The 10686-nt window shown below is 35.5% G+C and overlaps 1 protein-coding gene across 1 annotated transcript; it reads right to left on the reverse strand.

The window, feature by feature from the left end:
• Positions 1–898: 898 nt before the first annotated feature.
• Tollo (Toll-like receptor Tollo) lies at positions 899–5327 on the reverse strand. Its single transcript, XM_035081078.1, has one exon. It carries the CDS (start codon positions 4976–4978, stop codon positions 1268–1270), a length of 3711 nt encoding a protein of 1236 aa, XP_034936969.1. The 5' UTR covers positions 4979–5327; the 3' UTR covers positions 899–1267.
• Between the last annotated feature and the right edge of the window lie 5359 nt (positions 5328–10686).

Below are 10686 nucleotides of genomic sequence, written 5' to 3' on the forward strand. Positions count from 1 at the left end.
AAAGATAATTAGTTAAAATTGCAATACTTTATTGATATTTTTTAACATTTACTAATAGACTTGATTGATGTTTTATTATTGTTAATATATAAATAATTATTTTAAACTAAATTGTAGTTTTAATTGGGAAAATACTTTTGATAACAGTATCACGAAATTTTGTTTTATACAAAGTCTCAATAGTTACCATTTATAGTAAAATAAATAAAAAAATAAATGCTACTTTACATAATTTCAATTCAATAATTTTTTAAAAATATTGTGTTAAATTTAATTACAAATTGACGTACTACAAAAAAGTATAAAATGATATCACTACAGATGTACATTACATCCGTTTAAAAAGCTACATATTCACAAATATTAATTGTATTTTATATATTTTAATAAGTACGTCTTGATAAAATTTTGAAAAATTTATATTTCTTTTTTATTTATATTTATAAAATAATATTTTTTTTTTCATTCTCAAAGGAATATAATATAATTGTCACAGTCACTGGTTTAGAAAAACATTTAAGATAAGAGACTTTGTCTTTATCATATTATAACGATGTATTTAAAATGTTTCATGTATTATGGCCATGAGCATTATTACCACAAATATACGATTTAATCGTAAAACTAGGCTGTTAAGTAGCTCATGCCCAATTTGAGATTATAGTAATTAGAGTATGGAAATTGTATGGACAAGAGATAGAAACTACCCCTTAACTCTCTCTCACACATTTAATATAAAGTATCATAGAAATAGAATGAATTTCAACGTATATTTACATTTCATTGAGTCTATCTAATTTACTAATCACTTGACTTTATCGTGAATCACATCATAGATTGATGTTCACATAATATTAATGTTGGCACGTTCTATATTATTTTTTTATTGCATTCTAACTTTTTTGTTCACATTCACGCATAGTTAATTTGAGTTATTTACAAACTTTTGAGTGCCACGCACATTCCATTCAAAATGTTTTAATTATCCATTAATAATTATCAATTCTCTTGACATTACAAATATTTACACTTCACATATTTATTGCACTGCATTGTGCACTTAAACACAAGTGGATAGCATACATACATTTATATATGTGTGTATTTCATATATATATATTTATTAATTTGAATTGACACACACACACATTGTTGATATCACTCACTGTTTGAATGATTAAATTATCAAATGCATGATAATTCTACACTCTAGGAATATAAATTGAGTTCAAGTCTTTCGTCAAATAATCCCCGCCAGGTAATTAATTTATATGTGAACCGCAACACTTCGTGGTCCACTTGTTTGATTGTTATGTTGCCGTCGGACTGGCGGTGGTTGTCGTCGATGATTGCTTGTCCTTTGATTGTTCGGCACATCAGGTAGAGCAAATCTCAATTTTTCCCAGAATAGTTTATCACCCCACTGCAAGTATGTGTTAGTCTTTAAATAAAGTCTGATGTCAGGATCAAGATCTCTTTGAGGTACATCTCCAACGAGAACTAGAATAAGTCTACGTCTTCTGTCACGTAATACTTGATGATGTGCTGATTTAAAGTCAAACCGACACCATTCAGACTTGATAAAATTCTCTGAGAGTACCATGATGGTTCTTCTTGATGATTCCACTGCTTGAACTATCGTGTCTGCGATAAAACTTCCAACTGGAAAGTCTCGATAATGCAGACAAAGTTTATACGATGGATTACCCATTTCTAGAACTGGTGCTAATTCTTCAACCACAAATGCTTCATCCTTTGAACTATAGCTGACAAAAGCATCGAATAATTTATCACGATCATCACGATCAAATTCAGTATTTCTATAAAATATTCTTACACCAAATCTTGAGTGAAACCAAACTCTGAATTCTTGTCTGAAGATAAATATTAACATACAAAGTAGCATGACAATAAGAAATGCGGCAAGAGTTGATATAAGTAGAGGCAAATAATCTTGAAGTGCTTGTCTTTCAATAATAGTCTTGGTTAGATTGCTCTGGATACCGTTGTCGATACTTGTAAGACCTGTGCACTGTGTACTGTCACTTGTATTGCCCTCCAGCACGGCAAAGCCAAACTCGTTGTCCCTGAAGACTTGGTCACCATACGCTTCGAGCTCTGTGACATTCAACACGCATCTCAACTCGGATACGTCGGCGACTCTGTTCCTTGCCGCGAGTATCCATTCGCGATAGACTTCGAGATAGTCGCACTCACACGACCAGGGATTTCTCGAGAGGCTGACTTCAATAGACGATGGCAAGGCCCAAACCGCCAAGGTCGTCAGGCGATTGCTTTGAAGCTGAAGAACTCTTAAAGATCTCAAGGGAGAAAATGTTCTGTTGGCAATTGTCGAGATTTCATTGCCCTGGAGATAAAGAAGTTTCAAATTATCTAATCCTTCAAACTCGTAGCCTCGTAATTCTTTAATTTTATTGTCTTGTAGATGGAGATCTTCAAGATCTCGAAGGCCATTGAATGACCGGTTTTGAACAATTTCAATATTCGAACCATTTAAAAAAAGTACTTTGAGTTTTTTTCTTCCAATAAATGCATGACTGGAGATGATTCTTAGGTCATTGCCATCTAGATAAAGCCTGGTGGCGTCCATTGGTATTTGCTCGGGCAGCCGGTTAACGTGACCGCCGGCAGAGCAATCGACGACATTTGCTGACCAGGACTGGTCGTGGTAGCAGGTGCAGTTGCTCGGACAGGTCATCTCACAATCACACGCATCAAAGTCGCAACAGTGACACAAAGCGAAGCAGTGTGACTCATACTTGCATAGAAATTGTGAATGCGAGGCTTCCACTAGTGGTACATACACACGTTCACGATCATAGAGGAGTTTACAGTAAATGCTTTCAAGATCCATCACGTGAGGATAAATGCGAGACTGGTTTTGCCTGTTGACACGTTGCAACCATTCCATTGTACAATCGCACAGATAATGATTGTCTCCTATGTAGAATTCCGGAAGTGGTTTGTCTGCCGGTACAGCACTTATTCTTAAAGCATAAGTTTCCAAGTTTTGTATTTTATTGCCTTTAAGATCAACATGAGTCAAGTTTGGTTTCTTGAAAAATGCATAACTTTGAACTTTAGAGATGAGATTATCGTTAAGAAATAGCACTTTGACGCTCATTGGTATTGCATTTCCCGTTATCTCGGTCAATTTGTTCTGACTGGCATCAAAGGTGCTGAGCTGAAGCTGCGTTTCTATCTCAAAGTAATTACCCAGTTCGCTTATCTCGTTAGAATGTATATCTAACCACTGTAATCCAGTGGGAATCATTGCATAATCGAACCATTTAAGTCTATTGTCACTAACATTTAACCACACTAAATTAGGAAGATTGGCAAACAATCCAGCGATGTCAATTAATTGATTACCATCCAAACGAATAGCTTGAAGATTAGTGTTGTCATCAAATGTCCCAGGTTCAATGGACTGTATCCTATTACGCGACAGATTGAGTATTTTGAGTTCCTTGATCTTCTCGAAGATGCCTTTGGTCAAATTGCCAATGTGATTTTCGGTGAGTCTGAGGCCATACAACTGTGACACGTGGTCGAAAGTACCAGTAGGTATCTCCGAAATGAGGTTCTCGCCAAGATCGAGGGTGCGCAACAGAGGCGTGGCTTTGAGGGCATCCGGCACGGCCGTCAGCCGGTTACCGTTAAGGTGCAAGTCCTGGAGAGACGAGGCGTTTCGTAACGAGCTTGGATGAAGCGCGTTGAGCCTGTTATTATCCAGCGAGAGCAGGCTCAGCACGTACAAACCGCTCAGAGTGGTCGCTTCGATAACAGTCAACTGATTATCGCTCAGAACAAGAGTGTGCAAATTGTATAGCGCCGAGAATGTATTCTCTGGTAGACTTTCTATAAAATTCTCTTGAAGTCTTAAAATTTGTAAACTATAAAGATCTCGAAATACAGCCGGTTCCAGTCTTCCTATTCTATTACTTGACAAATCTAATACAACCAATCTAATAAGTCCAGAGAATGTTGCAGCATTCACCCACTCTGTTGTTAACTCATTTTTTGATAAATCCAACACTAATAATTGAGTAAGGTCATTGAATAATCCTGGTGGTAAAACATTTAGCGAATTATTTCTTAGATAAATCTCTTTGATATTTCTTGCTTCATTAAACAGCTCTGGAGGCAAACTTGACAGTCGATTGTCTGAGAGCTTAAGTACTGACAAAGAAGTTAAACCCTCAAAAGATCGATCAGCCATAAAACCAATAGCGTTACTACGAAGATTTAAGTGTTGTAGTCTTGTTAAACCAGAGAATGCGGCTGTTGGTAAGCTTTCAATGCTATTATTACTGAGATCTAATTCGCGTAGGTTTCCAACACAACGTCCTGTTCCCATGTTAAAGTGAAAACTTGAAACTTCTCTCAAACGATTTCTTGTTAGGTTGAGTACCTCTAAATTGCGCAATGAACATAGACTACCCTCTGGTAAACTCCACATATTATTCTCACCGAGGTCCAGCCTCTCAAGCTTTGAAAGTTCTTCTGTGAAAGCTCTCATAGATACGTCTAATGCCATTGCCGACCAGTCAGTGTTATGAGTGCGAACAGTAAGATTTCGCAACTCTTTAAGTCCTTTAAATGCATCGTCCGATAGATTACCAATCTTACAATATTCAATAACAAGCTCTTTAAGCTCAACTAATGGTCGAAAGCTTCCAGCGCTCAATGAACTTTGATAAAAAAGAGCATCACTACATTCAAGCCTCAATCGTACAGTATGTTGAGGTTGAATAACACTGAAATTAGTATTTTCTAGCTCGCTATTAATAGTCCTTAAACGGCATACAAGCGAAACATCATCTTCACCGTCGCCGGTCGCAACCCACCTGCACTCATCCGGGGCTTTGTACCTCAGCGCTTTGCTGAGAGACGCTCCGAGCGAGCCAAATATCGTACCAAGTAATATTGCAAGAAAAGCAGGATTCCCCTGCATCTTTATCAAAACCTGCGGTTCTTATTTTACCAACAGGTATCGTAAAACATTTACAATTGGGACGAATCCCATCTAGATCATCATCATCGGTATTCTCGCACAAGCATCATCACTCCTTCTTTTTTTTTTATTTTATCTTTTCTACATCACTTTTCACTGCATTCAAAATACACTTTATATCCAGGATAAGGTCATATCCATTTCACAGCACAAATGTATATTAATATCCAGAGGAAAGATGCATTCACTATTGTATACTTAACTAAATAACTGAATTATAATATAATAACGAAGCTAAGTCACGGACGGGAGCTCGAAGGAATGTCAAGCGGGGATCATGCAAGATCCGCGGTGCTTCGAGGACTGGTTCGACGATCGTCTAGAGTGCGCCGGGCCCCGCTACCAGGCCCCCGCTCAGTCGCCTCGCGTACCCTTCTCCTTCACTCCTCAGCGTCTTGATTTCTCCCACTGCACTACCTGGTCTCATCGTCTTGGTGAGCTTATAAAAACAAGACCGGTACACTTTGCTGTTCGTTACAGTGGCTCTTCGAGGTCTCCTCGCCAAAGGTTCTCTATCACATAACTTTCAGACCACGTTTTCTGCAATTTTCTCTATCTTTAAAATTCTATTGAAAGCATGTCTCTATCATCATTCAGTTCACTGTGTCGTGAGTGTCAAGAGAAGTCAGCTTTTGTCAAATCTCCTGAAACTGCCAAAGAAGTAGATGAGTCTCGTAATGACATTTCAACGGAAACACGAAGATATTTCTTCAAATGAGTCGCACGTCTTCGACAATAGGTTCAAGCTTCTTCACTCCGTAACGGGATTATCACATAGACGTTTTCTGTCTATTTAACTGTCGTTCCCTTTGTCATTTCCTTTCTCGTCGGGTATGGTTCCGGTTTTACGTTTACAAGCCAACAAAAGATTGATAAAGAGACACCTTATATTGAGTGTCACGTATAAAGTATATTCCATTCATTATCGTTGCAAAATGTCAGTCATTACTTGGCTAACAATTCGAATTTTTCCTTTTTTATTCATTAATATATATGAAGTCTACCACAGGATATGTCACAATGAGAAAAAATTACGATTATCATCTTGAGGATAGAAACGTATGATGAAAAAATTGCAAAAACTTTAATTGTATAAATTTTAATTATATAAACTTAATTGCTGCTACCTAAATAACATTATATACATAATAATTATATCTTATTAGTTTTATTAAGGTATAATTTTATATTATTAACTTCATTTTTCTAATGATTAAATATTTTTCAAGACCATATAAAGTATTTTATTATTAACTAAATAAGAAAAACGTTTTTTCATTTACTAATTTCGACAAAATATAATTATTTAATATTTAAAAAATTGTGTCAAAGTCAAATAATAAAGAAAAAATCATAAATTTAAAATGAGGAACCAACAGATCTTAATAACACATCATTTATCTCAAATAAAATATTAGCTGCGAATAAAATTTTTTGATTTCAACTCAAGATGTATGTTGTTATAGAAACAATTAATACAGACACGCTAACACACTTTCACATACATAATTAGCTTCGGAACCTTTTATATGTAGAGAAGATAGAAAATAAGAGACGGCGACTATGCGAAACCCCTACGGCATAGGACCGGTAAGCATAGAGGCGAAAAGTACCTCACTCTTGACAGGGGGTAGACTGCACCATAGGGGACCACTTAACGGGTCTCCTCATGGTGGTGAAGGCTAATGCAACGGTTGAATCATTTCACACCCCATGTGTTAATGCTTATTGGATTCATCAGTGAATGAGAAATTTTCTGTCTCTCGCAATTGCTTTCAACCCTCGAAAATAACTATTAAATCACAGACACTTATTCGTACGTTTAACAATTGAATTATTAAATGAGCTTTCGAATGTCCATGAATCATATTTTTTTTCTTTTTCTATCTCTTTATTAATTAAGTAAATAAAAAATATTGATGATGAAGTGAAAATGTGTTGATAAAAATTTGTTTTTTAAAATGATTAAATATTTATGAACAATCAATAAAGTTCATAAATAAAAACTAAATAATATTTTGAATATAAAACAGTTACATCATTTATTTTTTCAACGAATGAGAACAGTTACTTGAGAGAAAGAGTTGATGTGTAGACTCTACAGATTAAAGATGGTCGTGTAGTTATTTGCCTAAGCATAAAAGAGTTTATATGGTCATTGAGTGAATCGTTGAATGACTTTTGTTAAGGCAAGGTCACTGTCCCTGTGAGTCTATCGCTATTGACGCTTGTTAATTGGAAAAGTTCACGCGACGAACGAGTGACAATTACGTTAATTGTATATAAAGTTTGAAAAGCTATAGAGAATGTACTGGTTTACACGTGATTCGAGTGCATTGAATGAAATAGAGTCACGCTTGGTAAAATAATCGTTCAGGGGAGAAAAACCTTGGCATGTCTAGTATTTTCTTGCCTGTAATACGGTTGACAACACCCAACGGTCCCGCGAATGAGGTATACGTTGTACTTGAGGATTGCTTACTTGAGGAGCTAGTGGTTGATTGCACACGACAGTCGTTCATAATTATGGATCAAACAAGTTGGTGTCTACATGTAATAGTGACAGAAATACTTGGCATGCGTTCTGTCTGATGGAACTAATGTTGGGGTTGTAAAAAAATTCTTAGGTACTGACAGTCGAGAGTGTAACATGGAGAAACGTGAAGATGGTGGAGATGAAAGGGGCAAGGGCGCCTAAGGATGAAATGAGCCACGGTTGGCAATACTGCAGCCGCCGTGCTGCATTCCACCGGCTGTTTGAATCCGGACGTTGTATTTGCTGGCTTTCTCTGACTGCTGTTGCTTCTCTTTCTTACTCATCTTTGCTAATTTCATTGCTTCCTTCTCGTGTATATATCTGACGGGACAAACGGTTGCGTGATGCCCAGCGGCTCTGCGTGGCTCACGAATTTTCAGTTATTTTCAGTTGTCCATGTAATTTCTAGGGATATCTAATACAGAATTTTAAGAGAAAAAATATAACTTATGATGATTAAGTGTATGTACATTTAATTTCTTTCGTTTTTGGCAAAATTACTAATGTAAAATTACACTATGTCATGATATGAAATTAAACTTTTTTTTCCAAAGTACTTGGAAATAATCAAACGATTATAATAACTCATTATTATCGAGTTGAATTTAAAGACATCAATTAGCAGTAATGTTGAAAATAAAGTCAATTATTTTATTTTTGTTTTATAATGTCATTATTTAATTTTGTATCATGTTCTCATCATCTGCCACAGAAAAAGAACTCCAATTTCTATAGGACATAAAGTATTTTTTTTTTCAATAAAAATAAATTCATTTTCATGGTGGAATTCAGCAAATTCGTTGGACCCCAATCAAGTCGAATGTGAAAAGAAGAAGTCTTGTTGGCTCGGTATTCGTGTTACGTCAGCAACGATAACTGGCAGTGCTTGGGACGTGATAGGTCCAAAATGAATGGTCTGCGGCAGGCCGCGGGCGCGCGAGAAAAGCGGCAGAATCTTTTTTGCTTCTAGCTTGATGATAAATCAAACGGCCGGCGCCGCATCAAACAAGCCACCAACGAGTAAGAAAGAGATAGATACCAATAGCAAGTCTTGGTTTCAATCGAATTTTTCGTCGATAAGTACTTGAAATAGTTTACCTTCTCGTTTTTGATATATCAAACATTTAAAATCTATTGAGCCAGCTTCCTGAATATGTGGATTAGGTAAGAGGTGCTAACTGATATACTGTTTGATCACTCAAAGCTAAAATATACCGTTGCTTCTGACAACTCGCTTCATTCTACAAGGTACCAGTGCAAATATTAACTCTAGTGAATTTTTTAAATAATTTCAATCTTGAAGAAAATTTTCTCTACTCACTTAAACTTAAGTATTATGAAGATGCAAATCAAGTAGCAGCCGTTTTGATAACAAGACTCATGATGGGTTTGAAATAGCTTTGAAACTAGATCTGACATAGAAACTTATTAGTTAGAAATGAATAGCGGTCAGTGATCCTCTTGATTATTATTCTTCTTCTATATGTATGTATATCCCTACCACCTTGCTACCAACACATATAAAACTGCAAGGAATAGTGACTAGGCACGCTTTTAGCTAGTGAAGTTTCTTGCTTCTGATTGATAACTCTCTCTTGCGTAATCCAGAATTCTCGTAGTCATTGAACCGATAGATTGGTGGAGACTTAGAAATGGAGATCGTTTGATTATTACCTCTTAACGTACTTCGATCAATCTTCTTCTTAAATTTTTTCTTCACAACATTTTAGTTAGGTGTTTGTAACTTGTATTCTTTACTACTCAATTTACTCATTTCACACTTGAATTGTGATTTCTATTTACTTTTACGCAGGATATTATTTTCCAATTTCATCGATTTACGGTACTTTTAACTCAGCTAAATCATTCTTTTTTTTTAAATAACTGATATTTAAAAATTATAGATTGTAATAGAATGTTAGAAATTAAATGTTTAAGAGTAGTGAATCAGTTAAAATTTACTAAGCTGCTTATAATAATAACAATTTAACTATTTTTTTAGCTTTGAAAAATAGATGCGCATCTTGGGATAAATACCTCATGTATTTTATTGACAGACTGTTATTAGGATCGAGTAAAATGTCAGTCTCTCATAGTCTGTTATGAAAATTGTAGTATATGTTACACAATAGCCTATTAAAAATTTGACCCATTACACGTCATTCACCAGATGGGCAGATTATTTTGAGAAAAAAAAATTTCATACCCTTTTACTATTTTTTTTTTAGATGTTATTTTCATAATTTATCATAACAATTTTTTAATCAATGTCAATTTGTAACTCATTGAACAATTTGCACTTTCACTTTACAATCAGAAAGAAGCAATAATTCATTATTTAAATGATTATAAATGACGGTATAAAACTCGGCTATAAAATTATCCGAGTTATTTGCGAAATGGAAGAGAGTATGTGAAGAAGGATTGTATATAATTTGAGCCCTATTGATATTTTTTCATCATATGTATCTAATATGAAAAACATCACGGTATTTTAAAGTAAAGCACGCTCATACAGTTTGAAAACGTGAGAGTGAATCTAGTTGAAAGATTTTGCAACTATAAGACCAAGGAAATATTGAAACACGTAGCAGATGAAGAATGAGACCGATTTCCATATCTCGCTCTCACTGGTGAAGAATGTGCTTTCGCCCGTAGAGATTCTAGAATCGGGTCTTGAGTTATATCGCTTATTGTTTTAGACGGAATCACGAGTCCGCGGTAACGCAGTCACGATAGGTCTCCGTTCGCTTCTTTTCACGTCGTGACCAACTCTTTGGTACTCTCTCTTCATCTTAGCTTTTACAAAATCCATTTATCCTCGTTTATATTCTTTTCTTTCTCGTTTTAATTCTCTTTATCCCTTAGCTTATGTTATCGTCATCTTTGTCTACCGTGCGGCTGTCTTCTCGTCAAATCACCGTCTCCATCTCAGGACTGCATGCGCCTCTCACGCTCACCTGTTGCAGAAAAGTCTGTTGTATAGCCGAAAGATGTTGCTCATAAAATTCCTCATTCAATTTTTAATCTTTGCCTTAACCTTATATATTTTTTTTTTCAACCGAAAATATATGCTTTTATCTCTTAAATTGACTTAATGGAGAATTAATGA

This window comes from Chelonus insularis, unplaced genomic scaffold, assembly GCF_013357705.1.
Source record: "Chelonus insularis isolate UGA/USDA-ARS -01 unplaced genomic scaffold, ASM1335770v1 contig_319_pilon, whole genome shotgun sequence".
Classification (NCBI taxonomy): Eukaryota; Metazoa; Arthropoda; class Insecta; order Hymenoptera; family Braconidae; genus Chelonus; species Chelonus insularis.

What these genes read in the sequence shown, in the direction of transcription:
- Tollo (XM_035081078.1), bottom strand. Translation starts at nt 4,978, where the DNA reads ATGCAGGGGAATCCTGCTTTTCTTGCAATATTACTTGGTACGATATTT.